General features: G+C 58.3%; 3 protein-coding genes across 3 annotated transcripts; 1 reads left to right on the forward strand and 2 right to left on the reverse strand.

Moving 5' to 3' along the window:
* Window positions 1-1,928: 1,928 nt before the first annotated feature.
* ZMYND15 (zinc finger MYND-type containing 15) lies at window positions 1,929-8,221 on the reverse strand. The gene is made up of 13 exons (XM_058702870.1): window positions 7,174-8,221; window positions 6,510-6,744; window positions 6,256-6,411; window positions 5,840-6,000; window positions 5,239-5,391; window positions 4,864-4,944; window positions 4,601-4,717; window positions 4,401-4,489; window positions 4,221-4,319; window positions 3,954-4,107; window positions 3,814-3,872; window positions 3,392-3,552; window positions 1,929-3,187 (listed from the first exon to the last, which is right to left on the reverse strand). The coding sequence occupies exons 1-13, from the start codon at window positions 7,757-7,759 to the stop codon at window positions 3,016-3,018; spliced, it is 2,223 nt and encodes a 740-aa protein (XP_058558853.1). The 5' UTR covers window positions 7,760-8,221; the 3' UTR covers window positions 1,929-3,015.
* A 214-nt stretch (window positions 8,222-8,435) lies between these two features.
* CXCL16 (C-X-C motif chemokine ligand 16) lies at window positions 8,436-11,953 on the forward strand. The gene is made up of 5 exons (XM_058702876.1): window positions 8,436-8,898; window positions 9,257-9,395; window positions 9,662-9,744; window positions 10,617-11,039; window positions 11,649-11,953. Exons 1-5 carry the CDS (start codon window positions 8,832-8,834, stop codon window positions 11,693-11,695), a joined length of 759 nt encoding a protein of 252 aa, XP_058558859.1. The 5' UTR covers window positions 8,436-8,831; the 3' UTR covers window positions 11,696-11,953.
* Window positions 11,954-12,222: 269 nt separating this feature from the next.
* On the reverse strand, window positions 12,223-13,957 carry MED11 (mediator complex subunit 11). Its single transcript, XM_058702881.1, has 3 exons — window positions 13,682-13,957; window positions 13,401-13,531; window positions 12,223-12,755 (listed from the first exon to the last, which is right to left on the reverse strand). The coding sequence occupies exons 1-3, from the start codon at window positions 13,764-13,766 to the stop codon at window positions 12,618-12,620; spliced, it is 354 nt and encodes a 117-aa protein (XP_058558864.1). The 5' UTR covers window positions 13,767-13,957; the 3' UTR covers window positions 12,223-12,617.
* Window positions 13,958-15,581: the final 1,624 nt, after the last annotated feature.

Genomic DNA, 15,581 nt, shown 5'->3' on the forward strand with positions numbered 1-15,581 from the left:
GGGAAAGGTTATTTTCTGGCCAAGGGAGTGGTAAAAAGCTCCATTCCCCCTCAATTCACCAGGGATCTAGGCTTCCCTTTTAGAGTTTTAGGGTGCTGAGGGCTCAGCAGCGGGGGGGGGGGGGGGGCGGGTCTACTCTTATCTGGGAGTCAAGGAAGTTGTACTTTCCTAAGGAAGTGATGTTTAGGCTGAGAAGGAATCCATTGAGCAAGCACACAGGGGAAGTTCCACAATGTCTTCATTTGGAGGCTGCTGGCTGGAGGGTGGAGAGGGGGCGGAAGGTGGCATGAACCCTGCCTGGAGGTTGGCAGAGGCCACTCGAGAAGGGCCTTTCCCAGCTGGATCTATCTACCCCCTTACAGGCACTAAGGAAGACAGACAAATTAAAAAAAACAAAACAAAAAAACAAAAAAACTCCCGAGTCAGCGGTCAGCCAGATCCAGGATGAGAAACTTTCTACAGGACAAATGATTCAGTTTCTCACAGAGGCATGAAAACAAAAAAGAAAGAAAAAAGACAGGGAATCCCCTTACAGAGTAAAAGAGACCAAAGGGACACAGCAGCCAAAGCCACGTGTGGACCTTGTTTCTTTCTTTCTTTCTTTTTTTAATGTGTATTTATTTTTAAGGGTGGGGGAGCAGAGAGAAGGAGACACAGAATCCGAAGCAGGCTCCAGGCTCGGAGCTGTCAGCACAGAGCCCGACACCGGGGCTTGAACTCACAGACCATGAGGTCATGACCTGAGCGGAAGATGGTGGCTTAACCCACTGAGCCCCCCAGGCGCCCTGGACCTTGTTTGTTTCTTGCTTGCAACAAACCAGCTGTAAAAGCCATCTTTGAGATAATCGAAGAAATTTGAACGTGAATTGGGTATTACAAGATATTAAAGAATAAATGCTAACTTTTTCGGTGTGATAATGGCCCCGTGGTTACAGTTTTTTCAAAGCCCTTATGAGTTAGTTATGGATGTATATGAGTAAGATGACTGATGTCTGGGCTGTGCCTTCAAACACTCTGGGAAAAAGCTGGGGGTGTGATATTGTGATATGATAATATATTTTTTGTCTGTGTCCCAGTTCGTGGCACAGTGCTTCTTAAAATCTTGGAATTTCCCAAGTAATAGGGGAGAGAGCGAGGGTCTTATGTTACTCATAATACGGCCTTTTGAACGGTACCTGATTGTATGCTAATGCGGTGACTCTTGGCGGCTGATGGCTGGCTTCCAGATTATTCCCTGGGGAATGACTTCCTGCCTGTCTGGATTGTGTAGGGACACCTGTGGTTGTTCCACAGGGAGCTGTGGGTCCCACATTGCCCCAAACATGCTCTCCTACCCTGAAGCATTTAAAACCAAAGATAGGGGGCGCCTGGGTGGCTCAGTCGGTTAAGGGTTGGACTTCGGTTCAGGTCATGATCTCAGGGTTAGTGAGTTCAAGCCCCGTGTTGAGCTTTGTGCTGACAGCTCAGAGCCTGGAGCCTGTCTCGGATTCTGTGTCTCCCCCTCTCTCTCTGACCCTCCCCTGCTCACTCTCTGTCTCTTGAAAAGAAATAAATAAGTGTTAAAATTTTTTTTCAGAACTCTTTTTAAAATTTCATTTTAGCTATTATAGATGCAAACCAGGGGATTGTGTATTTCACTTTCTTTTTCTTATTAATTTGCATTTCCTTATGCAGCCAGTGAACCAGCTCCCTGGAGCCTACTTGGAGTTCTGTCTCCCTCTCTCTCTCCCTGCTGCCCCTCCCTTGTGTCTCTCTCTCTCTCTCAAAATACATAAATAAAACATTATAAAAAATGAAATAATTTTTAGATTTATAGGTGAGCTACAAAGACAGAATGTTCCTGTACCCCTTCACCCATTTTCCTTTAACGTTATGTCTTAAACCACCACAGTGTGTTTATGGAAACTGAGACATTAGCACAGACACCATACCGTTAGCTAAATATAGATTTTATTTGGGTTCCCCAGTTTTTTCCACCAAAGTCCTTTCTTTGCCCCAGGATCTGACCCAGGATACGTCATCTTTAGACATCATGTCTCCTCTGTCTCTTCCAGTCTGTCAGTTTCTTGGTCTTTCCTCGTCTCTGGTGACTTTCACACTTTGGCAGGAGTGGTCATGCGTTCTGTAGACTGTCCCACAGGATTCGTCTGATGTTTTCTCAGGATGAGACAGAGCTTAGGGATTCTTAGGAATAACACTAAGGTGATGGGGCCTCATTGCAACAAGTCGGGGAGCACATGACGTCAACATGACTTACTCACTGGGGGCAAGTGGTGTGTGCCAAACTTCTGTTACTTTTCCCTTTCTGTACTTAGCCACGGAGGCACTAAGCCCAGCCCACACTCACGGGGATTTTAAGAATGGAGGAAAGGGGATTGAAGCAGGGGACTAATGCCGTAGAGGGAATTCTCTGCCTGGTGAAAGAACAGGTGAACTTGAATGCCTTTGGCAGGCTGACTCAGAAGTTGGCCCTTCAGTGGATATGCTGAACGAGAGAAGGTGGAGACCGGACGAGGAGGGCCCAGGGTTGGGTGGCCTGGGGCCCTTCGCTGCCTCTAAACCACGGGGTCTGTGCGCCCCTCGGAGCCTGTATGCTTTTGCCCTGCCTGCTAGTGAGAAGCCACTTTCCCCTTCTCGGGTCTTGCGTTGGGGCAGGTCCCCGAGAGTTACAGGGGCCTGGAAATGACTTACGCCCCCCCCCCCACACACACACCAGGAGTTTGGGATTGCCAAGGAGGGTCGCAGCCACGGGGAAGGGAGGCGACAGCCATGGCGGGGCGGAAAGAAGCTGGAGGAAAATGAGTCATCCCGAAATCCTTTCCTCTCCTCCGCGTTTAAGGACCCCGTCCAGGGCGTATAACCGGAAGGCGCGTGACTCAGTGGTTTCAAACGAGCCCTTTTATTTACCTCCGCGCGATCCGCCAAACGCCTCCCCCCGGCCGTGCGCGGCTCCGATCTGCTTTCGGGGGCGCGTGTTGGGCGGGGGGGGGGGGCCGGGCGGCCACACCTGGGCCCTCACCTGCGCCGGCGGGCCCCCCGCCCAGGTTTCTTCTCCCCTCGGCATCTGCGGGCGGGGGCGGGGGGCGCGGCGGGGGGCGGGGCCTGGGGCGCGGGCCCCGGCGCCGGGCGGGACCCGCCCCCCTGCGGGGGCTTGTAGACCAGGTGGAAGATGAAGGCGTTGCAGTACCTGAGGGGGCGTGGCGCCGTCAGGGAGGGGCGGGGCGGCCCGGGCGGGGGGCGGGGCGGCCATAACGGGACACGCCCCCGGGGCGGGGCGGCAGGTGCCAGCGGCGGAAGCCCGCGGGGGCGGGGCCGGGGGCCGGGGGCCGGGGGCCGAGCAGGGGGTCCCGGGAGGAGGGCGGCGGACCCCGCGGGGGTCGCGGGCAGTTACCAGGGCATGCAGTTGTCGGCCGCTCGCAGGCGAAAAGGGGAGCGGAAGGGATTGGGCCTCGGGGGGCTGGTGCCCCCTCCCGTGGCCACCGCCATGGTCTGGTCGTCCATCACACAGCCGTACTCGCTGCTCTCGGTGAAGAAGGCCGGCACTCGGAGGGACTACGGGTGGGGGCGGGGCGCGGGCCTCAGACTCTCCCAGCGGCGCCGCACCCCAATCCCTCCCCGGGCGCCAGCGGCAGACAGGGAGGGGGAGAGTCACGAGTCAGGCAGACACACAGACAGACAGACGGACAGACAGGGCCAGGAGGAACCTGGGCGCGCCCCGTGTCCGGAGCGGATGGTGGGAAGAAGAGGCTTTCGGAAAAGGAGGAGGGGTCGGGGCAGGAGGAGAGAGCAGGTCCCTTTTGCCCCATCCCCCACCTGGAGCCGGGGCAGCGAGCTCAGCCAGGTGTCCTTGAGACCGAAGCCGGAGTTAAACCCTGCAGACAGAGGGAGAGCCGGCAGATGCTGCCGCCCGTGGCCTTCTCCCGCCTCCCCACACGCCTACCCCAGGCTCTTACCGATAACCACGTCAGGTTTGGGCCCCTGGAGCAGGTGGTAGGGCCGTGCAGACACCTTGATCTGCAGGTCCCTGCGGCCCCCCTTCTCCTTGGTCCCGGAGCTGAGCCGCCCCGATACCCCGGAACCAGGACGGACAGACACTTCTGGGCCATCCTGGGGAGCCAGGAGCGGAGTGGAGAAAGGGCTAGACGTTAGGGCACTGGGAAGCTGCCTTAGGCAAGACAGGGGAGAGCAGGCCCCACCCCCACCCGCCCACCAGCCCTCACCCTCTGCAGGGTAAAATGCTGCTGGTCACTCTCGGGGGGCAGGCCGTCGCCCACAAACTGCAGCTCTAGGGCCACGTGGGGGAGCAAGACCAAGAGCTCCTGAAGGACAGAGAAGACAGATCAGGGGCTCACCTTGCGCGTACCTCCACGTACCCAACCTTCTGTCCCGGAGGAACTTACCCAAAACACCATGACCAGGTCAAACTCCTTCCCGGCCTCCACCACGTGGATTTTCAGTGACTGCTTGTTCTGGATGTTGAGCTCAGGGACTGGGGGAGAAGCTGGCCACTTAAGAAGATGGTCTCCCTTCCCCTCGTCCCCCTCCAGCCCCCTGCCCCCCTGCCCCCTGCACTTCTGTCCCCCTGCTCTGCTCTCCTTACAGGACTGGGGCACCAGGTGGGTGATGATGTAGTACACAGTCAGCGGGTAGGTGAGAAGCACAGCCATGGGCGAGTCCAAGCCGAGGCCCCTCCACGTGTAGTAATCCTGCCATGAGCCTGGGGAGAGTGGGTTACTGAGGGACCTGGTCCAGGCCTGGACCCCGGCCCCTCCAGTCTAACAGCCCCCTTTTTCTCCTCCACCCAGACTGCGTCCTCCAGTCTCTGTCTCTATCTGTGGCTCCCTTAAGGCCCCCCCAGCTCACCAAAGAGGCTCCTGGGCGGATCTGGGGGCACAGGAGGCATCAGGGCAGGCCCATCCCCCTGGAGAAGCTGGTAGGGATCTCCTGAGAGGAAGGAAGGAAGATGATCCTGGTGTCAGAGAGACCCCCGTCGAGCCCTTCCCCCTCTTCCTTCCAAAGGAGTTGTATTCCCCGGAGCTGCAAGCAAGAGCAGTGGACAGTGGCCTGTGGGTGAGGCTCCTGGAAGGGGCGGGCAGGGGTGACTTCCCTGAGGACTGGGGATAGGTCTACGATAGCCCTGGGGGTGATGGTGGAGTTTGGTGCTTATGCAGACAACTTGTTTCTCTCCCGTCCTTCCCTCTAGGCTGAGGGGCCCGTGCCTGAAGAAACCCCACAAACCACTGAGAAGAAGGCTGAGGGATGGCGTGCTGCCCCGGGGGTGCCTGGGCGTGCCAGGGCCTGGAATCAGCATGCTGAGCTGGGTCCAGTAGCCACGAGTGAGGCCCCGTGAGGCCAGGAAGGCCTCCTTGTTGAAGGTTTCACTGGTCACCTCTGCAGAAGGAGGAGGGGAGGGGTTGAGGGCCTGGGGGCCAGGACCCCAGACTACAGCTCTGCTCAGTTTCTCCCAAGGACCCTGGGTCTGAATCTGGTTCTGAGTGTCTACAGCATAGCAGGTGTGAACACCACAGAATCCTTAGAACGATTTTCCGGGCTTGAGCATTTGTTAATATACTTATATTGCAGATGGGGAAACAGAGGGTCTAAAAAGTAAAGTCACCAGTTAGGGGTGGAGCTGGGCTGCCCGGATCCCCTGAGCTCTCTCAGGGACCCAGGCACACACTCCTCAGCCCCAGACCCCGTGTTCAGCTCCAGGGATCTAGTCCCCAGCCCTTGTTTCTGGGATCCAGCCCCCAGCACTACTAACCCGTCAGCCCCAGGACCCCGTAGCCGGGCACCCGGCCCCAGTTCCTCCCGCCCCATCTTGATCTCCTCGTGGTACCTGTGGCGTAGGTAAAAGGCAGAGTTGCCAGTTCTCCGGCACGTTCCATGAAGGCCGCGAGCCTCGGGCACCAAAGCCGGTGGCTCACGTCATCCGGACATCGCCGCCAGTCGGCCCGGAGACAAGACTCTCCACAGTACAAGACCGCACTACACTGGGGGCTGGGGGCACGGGGGGGTGGGGACACCCGGCGTTAATCTCTGGAGGCCCTCGGCCTGCTGTCTGTCCGTCCTGCAGCTGCCCATATATCACCTCGTCTGTTTTCCTGTATATTCTGCTGTCAACAGCTGCTCTTTCCCTCCTTTTACTTCCCTGTCCCCCATTCTGTCTCCCGGGCCCCCCAGCGGCCAGCTTTGTCTTGTTTGCCTGACTGTTGGGGTCTTCCTCCCTGTCACCCCATCCTTCTGGCTGCTCACCAAGGTGTCAGCTTCACTTCAAAGCTATGTCTGTGACAAACGTGGCAGGTTCGAGCCCGAAGGGAGGCAAACGTGAAGCCTGGCCGGGGACCCCATGTCCGCATCGGCGTCTTGGCTAACTTCACTCCCAGCCTCGGGACCAGACTCTCCAGCTCTCTGAGTGGGGGTGGAGACGGAGTCAGCCTCGGGGTTGCTCAGGAGTCCAGACCCCTAGCTCCCCCCGCCCCTCGGTCTCAGATACTGGATTTCTGTACCGATGCAGCTGGGCATCTCCCACCGTCAGCTGTCGGGGCTTTCGAGGGTCTCCGGAGCCCATGGGGCAGGCCATGCTGTGGCAGAGGAGAGCATAGGCCCGAGGGGCCAGGTTCTCTGGCCCTGAGCCCTTGCCTGCACTGCCCTGGGCTCCATCCATTAGTAGGTCAATGCCCAACATGGTGCCGTGCTCGTCTGTTACCAGTAAGAGGCAGGAAAGGTGCAGGGGGGCAGCCTCTGGGGAAGAAGGGGAAAGTCAGGGGTGTGAACATCAGGCCTAGGGGGGCTGGGCAAGTCAACAAAATGAACAGGAGGGACCAGGGAGAGAGGACGTGACTCATCTGCTGGGGCCAACTGCCGCACAGGCAGAAATGCAGGCCTGCTGTTGCAACTTTAAGTGTTTCTTGAGTTTGTTTGGCTTTTGATTTCAATGTATAAATGTTGACTCGAATTTAAAAAAAAACAACAAACAAACCAAAAACCAAAAAACATTGTGGGTCAATGAAAACACCTTTTCGGGCCGCATCAGCCTGCAGGCCACCGTCAGTGACTCCTGGCCAGGCTCTGAGAGGTATAGGAGGTCTTCCAAAGCCGGGGGGGGGGGGGGGGGTGTGTGTGTGCAGAGAGGGGTCAGGGCAGGGCCAGGCCCCCACCCCGGGGTCTTACCACTTCTCCGCCCCTTCCTCCTCTCAGGGATTGCTTCGTCCTGTGCCTTGTCTTCTCGGCAGCAATCCGGGCCACCTCCTCCACCTCCTGCCTCTTGCTCCGGCTCCTCTGGCCTCCCTGGAGGGTTTGCTTCCTGGGGGGAGTCCCTGCTGGTGGGGGCAGGGGCCCCATTTTTGTCTGGATCTACCTTCTCCAAGCCTGCACCCTCCTCCTCTCCATTCTCTTCCTCCTCCTCCTCCTCTGCTTCCTCCCCTTCCTCCAGGCTGACAAAACTGACATAGGGGCTTAGGTCTCGCAGGTGGAGTGGGGGCTCATCTCCCAGGAACTGGGCAGCCCCCAGGCCCGATCCAGGGCCTGGCTCTGCTCCTTGCCCCAGGCTGATGCCCACATTACGGTTGGGCAGAACATGCAGCACCCAAAGGGCGGGGTCCTGGGGCAGCCTTCTGATCTGCGTCTCCAGCTGGCGCCAGCGGCCCTCAAGGCTGGCCCCCACAGCCCCGCGCTCGGTCGCGAACTTTCGGAACCAGCCAAACAGGAGGGCAGCGAAATCAAGGAATTCATCCCGGTATCCAGATACAAACTCCATGTCTTCAGCGCCACAGGGGCCTGGGCCCAGACTGAGCAGAGGAACGGATGTACGGTGAGGGGAGTTTGGGGCCGGGTCACAAGATGGGGAGGAGGTGGGTCTGAGGGTCACCTACGAGGGGAACCTCTGGATTGGAGGGATGTTAGGAGCAGAGGCTAGTTTTCGGGGCTCAGGGTGGGAATGGGGAATAGACTTGGAAGGGGGCGAGGAGGCTTTAAGATGAGTAGTCACGAGAGAGTTGGTATTGGGGTATTGGGGGTTCAAACCCTCAGGACCGGGGTTCGAGCGGTGAGTAGGTTTGGAGGGCTAACCAGAGGGGAAGGGTTTGGGCAGGAGGCAAGACTCTGGGATCCGTCTGAGCCGGGGCATCCCTCCGGCTTGGATCGGTTCGGCGGGGAGCCCCAGGGGACCCAGCCCCTCCCGGCCGCTCCGCTCCTCCGGTACCTGCAGCCGCCACCACTTTTCGAAGGTAAATACCTCGGGGCTGGCTGGGGGGTGGGGTGGGGGGCGCGGGTGTGACGTCAGGGCCGCCCGAGCCCGCCCTCGGTGGCCACGCCCCGCGCGTCGGGAGCGCGCGCCGAGGGGGCCCGGCCGGTGTGCGGCCCCCGCCCGGACTTCCCCGGCCGGCATCACCGGCATGTGACCCGGGCACGCCGGGAAGCGAAAGCGGGTCGGAGTCCTGGCGTTCGAGGCCTGATCTGGGCGGGCGGACGGCAGCCGGAGTCAGCCCGTCGGGCCTCCCGCCCCCCGCGCAGCCGGCTTTTCCTTTGCTTTCGGCGCGCGTTGCCGGCGGGCGCGGGGGCGCGGGGGCGCGGGGGCGCGGGGGCGCGGGGGCGCGGGGGCGCGGGGGCGCGGGGGCGCGGGGGCGCGGGGCCCCGCCTCCGGGGTTTTCCCCGCGGCGGGAGGCGCGGTCCGCGCGGTCCCCGCAGTACCGACCGCGCTGTCGGTTCGGACGGTGCGTGCGCGGCAGGAGGGCGCCGCCAGCTCGCGCAGCCCCCCGACCCGGACTCGCGCCCACGGGACCAGGAGGAACTCTCTGGACGCCGCGCTCCGGTGCCGCCGGGTCCCCGACATGAGGCGGCCCTGGGGACTCCGGTCCCTCGCTCTCCTCCTCCTGCTGGAGCTGCTGCCTCGGCCAGGTTCGTCCGGAGCGGGGTGGCGCCCAGACCCCCGAGTCCGGGAACGGGACGGGATGGGAGGGGGGCGCCGAGGACCGCAGGGTTGTGGTGGGTGAGTAAGTGCCGAGCCCGGGTCCCCAGGCCGTCGGGGCAGTGAGGGGGCCAGCTGCCTGAGGTTGGGGACAGGCTGGGGGACACCTGGGCTGGGGGACGATCAGGGACGCGTTTGGCGGTGTGATGGGTGGGTTGTGCCCGGTGGTCAGATCCCGGGATCTAGCGAAGAGGCTGCAACGGAGCAGTGGGTTGGAGCTTCGGTGGCAGCCGGGGGAGCCCCTCCGGCCGGAACCTGTGCCGACTACCTCTGTCCTGTCCCGCTCAGGCGATGGCAACGAGGGCAGCGTCACTGGCAGCTGTTACTGCGTGACAGCAATTTCTTCCGGCTCCCCTCCAAAGCGTCAGTTACTGGCACATCTCCGAAAGCACCTGAAAGTCTATCATCGCTGTAACTCCTACATCCGGTAATCTCACTGACCGCTGGGGAGGGCAGCGCCTCCGGGGGGCGCGAGGACCCCCTCTGGCCAAACTGGAACCCCTGGGAGCCCCCTCTCTGGGTTGTGTTTGTTCCGCATTGTCCACAGCTTTGTTTCCCTGTCTTACATACGTGGGAATTTCCTGTTCTGGGAAAAAGGTCTCACTTGCTGTTGGCGGTGACCTCACATCTTTGGAATGAGGAAAGGGTTGGGAGAAGGGGTGCAGCTTGTGAGACCCCGCCTTTCCTCGGCAGGTTCCAGCTACCTGCCCGGAGTGTGTGTGGGGGCAGCAGAGACCAATGGGTTCAAGAACTGATGAACTGCTTTGATCTCAGAGGTACGAGCTTTCCCCCCTCCTCCCTGAGATCTGTTTCCAGGGCTGCGTCCTCCCCCTTACAGTCTTCTTTACCTGGCTCCTCTCCTGTGACACCTCACTTTTCCATGGTTTCTGGTGCCGGCCAGAGCCCCTTCCGTCCCAGTTCCCCCAATATCATTCACTGTGACTTTATTAAGGAAATTTAAAGATATACACAAAAGTTGAAAGAACTGTATGGCGAGCATCCAGATACCCATGGCCTGGGTTCTACGGTGTGTGGCTTTTGTATATTTATATTTTATGCATTTTGTGTAGTTTGTACGCATAAATATAGCTTATATTTTACAATATCAGGTTTCCAACATGGAAGCCATATTTACCTTAGTGTGTGTCCATCCGTCTGTCCGTCCTTCTATCCACCATCGGCCCACCTTACTTTCCGACGCATTTCCCAGTCTGCTGCAGGCACGACCTCACATCGTTTCAGCATGTACGTTAGGCTCCAGAGACCTACATCATTGCGTTTAAGCCTCCTAGCTACTGCGGCTGTCGGTACTAACGTTATCCCTGCTTTACGACTGAAAGAAGGGAGTCCCAGAGAGGCTGAGAGGCAAGGGACAGGTCACACAACTGCTTTGTAGCAGAGCCAGGGTCCCCCCACCCCCACCCCTGGGGTCGCTCTACCTCCCGGTGCAGAGCGCATGCCTGTTCCAGTGGTTCCCTGTTGAGGTCGGCTTACTTCCTTGCCCCCCCACTTTCCCTTCTGCCTCTGCCTTCCTCTTTTGGCCTTCTGCTGTTACCTTGATGTTCTCCTTGATCAACCACGCTTCCCTCTGCGTCGTCACCTTGTCCCTCATCTCAGAGCCCTGATCCCTTACTTCTTGCCTCTCCAGAATGTGGACATGTGGACGCTGGGAGCGCGGCCTCCCGGCAGCACTCACCTCCCCCCAGCAGCCAGGTTCCTGAGCCCACAGAAACGGCACCTTTAGACCTGGGCTCCCCTGCCCAGACGCACCTGCCACCTGCCGTGTGGTCCACCCAGGCACCCACACTTCCAGGAGGAGTCCCGTCCTCGGATGAAAAGCTCGCCCACATCATCAACGAAACTGCTACACCCACTGTGGGCCACGGGTTCGGGGCTGGGCCTGAGGCTGGGGAGAAGCAGAAGCAGTTGGAAGACAATGTGGGACCTACATCTGGGACATCAGCTACGATCCCTGTGGTATCCCTCCTGGCCATCACCCTCGCTCTCACCGTTGTCCTCTTGTACATCCTGTGCCAGAGGAGGAGGGAGCAGTGCCGGCAGCACTCTCCAGGTAAGCTGGGCCTCTAGGCCCCTCTCCTGGGGACCCAGAGCCTCCTGGGCAGGGATCCTGCCCCTGGTAGCTCCTAGTTGGCTGGAAACCTGCCCCAGGCAGTCAGTTCTGAAGGCTGTCTACGCTGTGGATCATAGGCAATGAGAGAAGAGTCAGCTAGAGACTATAGACTAGAGAGGGAGATGAGGCAGGGTTGGGGCGCCTGGGTGGCTCAGCCGGTCAGGCATCCGACTTCGGCTCAGGTCATGATCTCGCAGTCTGTGAGTTCGAGCCCGCGTCGGGCTCTGTGCAGACAGCTTGCTTTGGATTCTGTGTCTCCCTCTCTCTCTGCTCCTCTCTCACTCGTGCTGTCTCTTTCTCCTTCAAAAATAAATAAAAACATAAAAAAAAAATTAAAACAAGACAAAAAACAGGCCCGGGTTTGGAGCAAGATCAGGAAGGTAGCAGAACGTGGGAGCCATTCATTTAATTCACAGATCTTTACTGAGCACCTGTTGTGTTACTAGGTCGTATGGCTAATGTTTTGGGCTCTAACTCCCCAGGTCAAGCTATTCCCCTAAACTTCTCTTGATCTCAGAGCTCATCTCGAACTCTCCTTATCTTTTCCAGATCTACAGCTCCATTACACACCTGTGGCATCAGACTCCAACGCTTGAGCTAAGAATGGAAATCTCCGAGGGCAGCCATTGTGATTTATTCAGCCCCCTGTGCATTGAATTGATACATTAGAATGATCTCTGGTGCCTGGTAGGCACTCCAGCTGTTTTCTGGTTAATGTGCAAGTAACCAAGCACTGCCCTCTTGTGGACCCTTCCTATTTTTTTCTACACAATCCTGTAAAATCCATCTTCTAATGTGATCTCTTGGATAAAGTCTTCATGTATGTTTTTAATTACTAAAGATTATTTTTATAATTACTGACTCTTCCTTCTGCAAACATGGCCTTCAACCCCTTGCTCCCTCACCGCAGTTCTTGGCTTCAACTTCTCCGCTGAGGGTCTCCCCACTTGCCACCGTCTCTCTTCACACACCAGCTGTTCCTCCCTCCTGCTTCCTCTCCCACAGTGCGGGCCTGGGCTTTCCCACCCCTGCTCCCCGGCGGGGGGGCCCACGCAGTTTGGTTTCATTTCCCCCAATCCCTGTATCACCCACGTATGTTCCAGTGAGAGTCTGGGCTCCTTGCTTTTCTTGATACTGTTTTTATTATTAAAACCCCTAGTTCTTGTTTTTGCTTCTTTCAATGAAGAACGTGTCTTCATTAGTCCCGTCTGCAGAGGCCTGCGACAGGGTCACACGGTGTTGGAGGAAGTGGGTTTGGTGTCTGAATCTCCGTCTGTCTGAGCTCGCCAGCACTTTCATGGAGGGCAGGAGCAGGAACCAGGGCAGAGTTGTGGCAGGCTTGGTCTGCCAAGTTTCTCCACCCCCCATTTTCAGTCCCTTTGTCCCCATATCCTCTGGCCAGCAGGGCGTGTATGTGGCGGCCCACACTACCCATTGCACAGGTGTCTGGGTTCTGTCCTGGGTGCAGACAGGCCCTATCCCGGGTCCTCCTCCGAGCTCTCACTCCACCTGCTTGGCCTAGTTTTCCAGCATCTGCTCACAGGTTCGGGCCACATCACTGAGCTTGAGGCGAGCGTAGTCCACTCGCTTCAGGGCCATCTGACAGTCCTTCCTCGAAGAGTAGCTGGAACCCTCATGGGGCTGCCCCGTGGCCACCTAGGGGACATTCACATTGATCGGTGAAGCACCCCTTCCCTTCCCCATCTCCCCACCCAAGCATCCGGTCTCCTGTATCATTTTCTTCCTTGAGTGTGAATCCATTATGGCACATGGGCGGTGGCTGGGTGACCTCGGGTAAATCACTTAACTTCTTTTAACCTCATCTGTAAAATGTGGGTAACAACAACTACTCCCTAGAGCTGTTGTAGGAATAGATAATGCAGCGTCTGGCATGCTGCAAAATCTTAGCAAATGGTTGTTGCTGTTGTAATGACTTCAGAACCCTCTCGACCCTGTCCCTTTTCTCCACGTAACCACTTCAAACCCACGAGGTCAGGTCAAGTTTCTAAGTGCAAAGTCCTGTGGGTTTGGCATTGTTTACAAGTCCTTGGGAATTCCCTGTCCCAGTAGCTCATGTGATGCAGAGCAGTGAGGCAGGCGGGCCTGCCTTCAGGACTTTCTTTTTAGAAGGAGAAGCCAGCCCTGGAGAGGGGAGGTTCTGCCAAGGGTCATCCGGCTGGGTCGTGGGTGGTGCCAGTGTGGACGGCCAAGTCCCGTCTGGCTCCAAAGGTCAACGATCCCCGAAGGCTAACGCTTAGGCGGAGGGCCAGGCGGGCGCGCAGGACCTCCCAGCACACACACCTGGGTGAGGTAGCGGATCTGAGCCGACAGCTCCGCTTCCACGTGTTGCACCGACGCCGTGAAGGCCGCCGCCTGCCGGTCCAAGAGCCGCTCGTTGCTTTTCTCCTTGGACAATTCCAGGATCACGGTACCTGCGGGGCGGAGAGAGGGCGGGGCTGGCCGGGTGCTGCCCCGCCCCGGGACCCGCCCCGGGACCCGCCCCGCAGCGCGAGCACTCGGGCTCCCTCCCGTCCCCACTGCCTGGCGGCGGGCGGTGCCAGTACCGCCGTCGCGTCCCGAACCTGCATTCTGGAGGATGGCGCCGATTTCCCGCTCGATGTCTTCCAGGGCCCGCAGCCTCTCGTTCGCCAGGCTGTAGGTCGCCATGGTCACTCCGGGACTCCTCCGCGGGGTTTTCTTCTTCGGCGAAACTCGACGCTCGAGCCCGGAAGTGGCTGTCAGCTTGCGCCTGCGCAGGTCGCTCTCTAGCTGAGACTACAATTCCCAGGATGCTCAGCGCAGCCTCGCCTTGCTGGGGCGGGGGTAGTCACCCGGTGAACTACAACTCCCAGGGCGCCGTGCGCACGCCCCGGTCTGCGCCGCCGCCGCCACCTCGCGACCACCTGTGGTAAGAGGCGGTGGTGAAACATTTCATTCCTTGGACTGAGGTCATTCAGACCTGTCCTCTTTCGCGACACTGCCCTGGGGTATCTATTTGATTTCTTCTATGAGAATTTATCGCGCGTCTGCTGGTGCCGGGTGGCGATGGCGGCAGCTCTGGGGTGTCCCTCCGGACTGGACGGCCGTGGGCTCCGTCGGCGTCCGGCGAGGCCGGGGCAGAGCCTGACTTGGTGAGTGTTGCGTTGTTCGTCCTAGCGCTTCCTCCTGGGCTGCAGCCCCACTGAAGCACAGGCTTGGCAATCTCAGCCTTTCCCTCTTTCCGCTTCCCTATTACGCGGTGGGGTCTGGGGGTCCGGAGGTGAAGGGGATGGAGTCCCACGTGACAGTGAGGTCGATGTTTGCCGAGAGGCACGCTCAGGGTGCACCTTCGGGAGCACAGAGCGAGGATTTGGGGATGCAGCCTTGCCAGAATCGGGTCTTAGGGGTTAATTAACCCGGTGACCGGGAGGTTGGATGGAAAAGGGGATCAGCGCGGCAGGTGCATGGTGCTGAGAAGGGGCCTGCCCGGCCCAGCCCGAGTACAGCAAGGCGTTCGGCCCGGCCCCAGTGAGTGGAGTGTGGCAGCGGCCAGACTGAAGTGCGAGCCGGATCAGGAGAAGGCGGCTTGCAGGCTGAGTAATTTGGACTTTGTTCTGAAAGCACTTGAGAGCCCTTAAAGGATCTCCGAGAAGTGGATTATGACCAGGTTTACCTTTTTTGGAAAGATCCGCCTCGACGGCCTATGGAAGGTTGAGAATGAAGCCAGTTCACACGGGGTTAGCAAATGGAGACTTTCAGATCAACTCGGGGATCCGGCATTCAACTCCACTCCTTTTTAAAATCCTAAGGAAATAACAAGGAGGATCGTATTAAGGGGTCAAAGAGAGAGGGGAACTAATTGCAAAACTTTAGATAGAAGCTGGAAAACAGAGGATAAGTGGTAACCGATTTAGTAGTGAAGTGGTAATTAAGCCGGCAGTAAAGAAAACCCAAAAGCAACTTGATTCACTCTTTTTAGTAAATTTTTTAATGTTTGTTTATTTTTGAGAGAGAGACAGAGTGCGAGTTGGGGAGGGGCAGAGAGAGAGAGAGAGACAGAATCTGAAGCAGGCTCCAGGCTCTGGGATGTCAGCGCAGAGCCCCACGCACAGGAACCTTGAGATCATGACTTGAGCAGAAGTCGGACGCTTAACCGACCGAGCCATCCAGGCACCCCAATGTTTATTTTTTTGAGAGGGAGAGAGAGAGAGAGCGAGCATGAGCAGGGGAGGGGCAGAGGGGGGGGGGACACAGAGGATCCAAAGTGGGCTCTGAGCTGTCAGCACAGGGCCTGACACGGGGCTGGAACTCATGAACCGCGAGATCATGACCTGAGCAGAAGTCAGACGCTTTACCGACTGAGCCACCCAGGCGCCCTGCAACTTGATTCACTCTTAAATTAATGCACAACTGGGGTAGAGGTGATACTAAAGTGAAGCGGGTTATTTGAGGTAGTTAGGACCCCCACCCCCACCTCGTGACCAGTCTTTTCCTTACTGCATA

This window comes from Neofelis nebulosa, chromosome 16 (genome assembly GCF_028018385.1).
Source record: "Neofelis nebulosa isolate mNeoNeb1 chromosome 16, mNeoNeb1.pri, whole genome shotgun sequence".
NCBI lineage: Eukaryota > Metazoa > Chordata > Mammalia > Carnivora > Felidae > Neofelis > Neofelis nebulosa.

Excerpts from the sequence above, each read along its gene's own strand:
- ZMYND15 (XM_058702870.1), bottom strand. The coding sequence starts at position 7,759 with ATGGAGTTTGTATCTGGATACCGGGATGAATTCCTTGATTTCGCTGCC. Across the intron at positions 4,320-4,400 it reads ACCTGGTCATGGTGTTTTGG|GAGCTCTTGGTCTTGCTCCC; the intron begins GTAAGTTCCTCC and ends TCTGTCCTTCAG. Across the intron at positions 3,873-3,953 it reads CAAACCTGACGTGGTTATCG|GGTTTAACTCCGGCTTCGGT; the intron begins GTAAGAGCCTGG and ends CTCTGTCTGCAG.
- MED11 (XM_058702881.1), bottom strand. The coding sequence starts at position 13,766 with ATGGCGACCTACAGCCTGGCGAACGAGAGGCTGCGGGCCCTGGAAGAC. Across the intron at positions 13,532-13,681 it reads CGCCATCCTCCAGAATGCAG|GTACCGTGATCCTGGAATTG; the intron begins GTTCGGGACGCG and ends TCCGCCCCGCAG. Across the intron at positions 12,756-13,400 it reads AGATCCGCTACCTCACCCAG|GTGGCCACGGGGCAGCCCCA; the intron begins GTGTGTGTGCTG and ends AATGTCCCCTAG.
- CXCL16 (XM_058702876.1), top strand. The coding sequence starts at position 8,832 with ATGAGGCGGCCCTGGGGACTCCGGTCCCTCGCTCTCCTCCTCCTGCTG. Across the intron at positions 9,396-9,661 it reads CGCTGTAACTCCTACATCCG|GTTCCAGCTACCTGCCCGGA; the intron begins GTAATCTCACTG and ends TTTCCTCGGCAG. Across the intron at positions 11,040-11,648 it reads GTGCCGGCAGCACTCTCCAG|ATCTACAGCTCCATTACACA; the intron begins GTAAGCTGGGCC and ends TATCTTTTCCAG.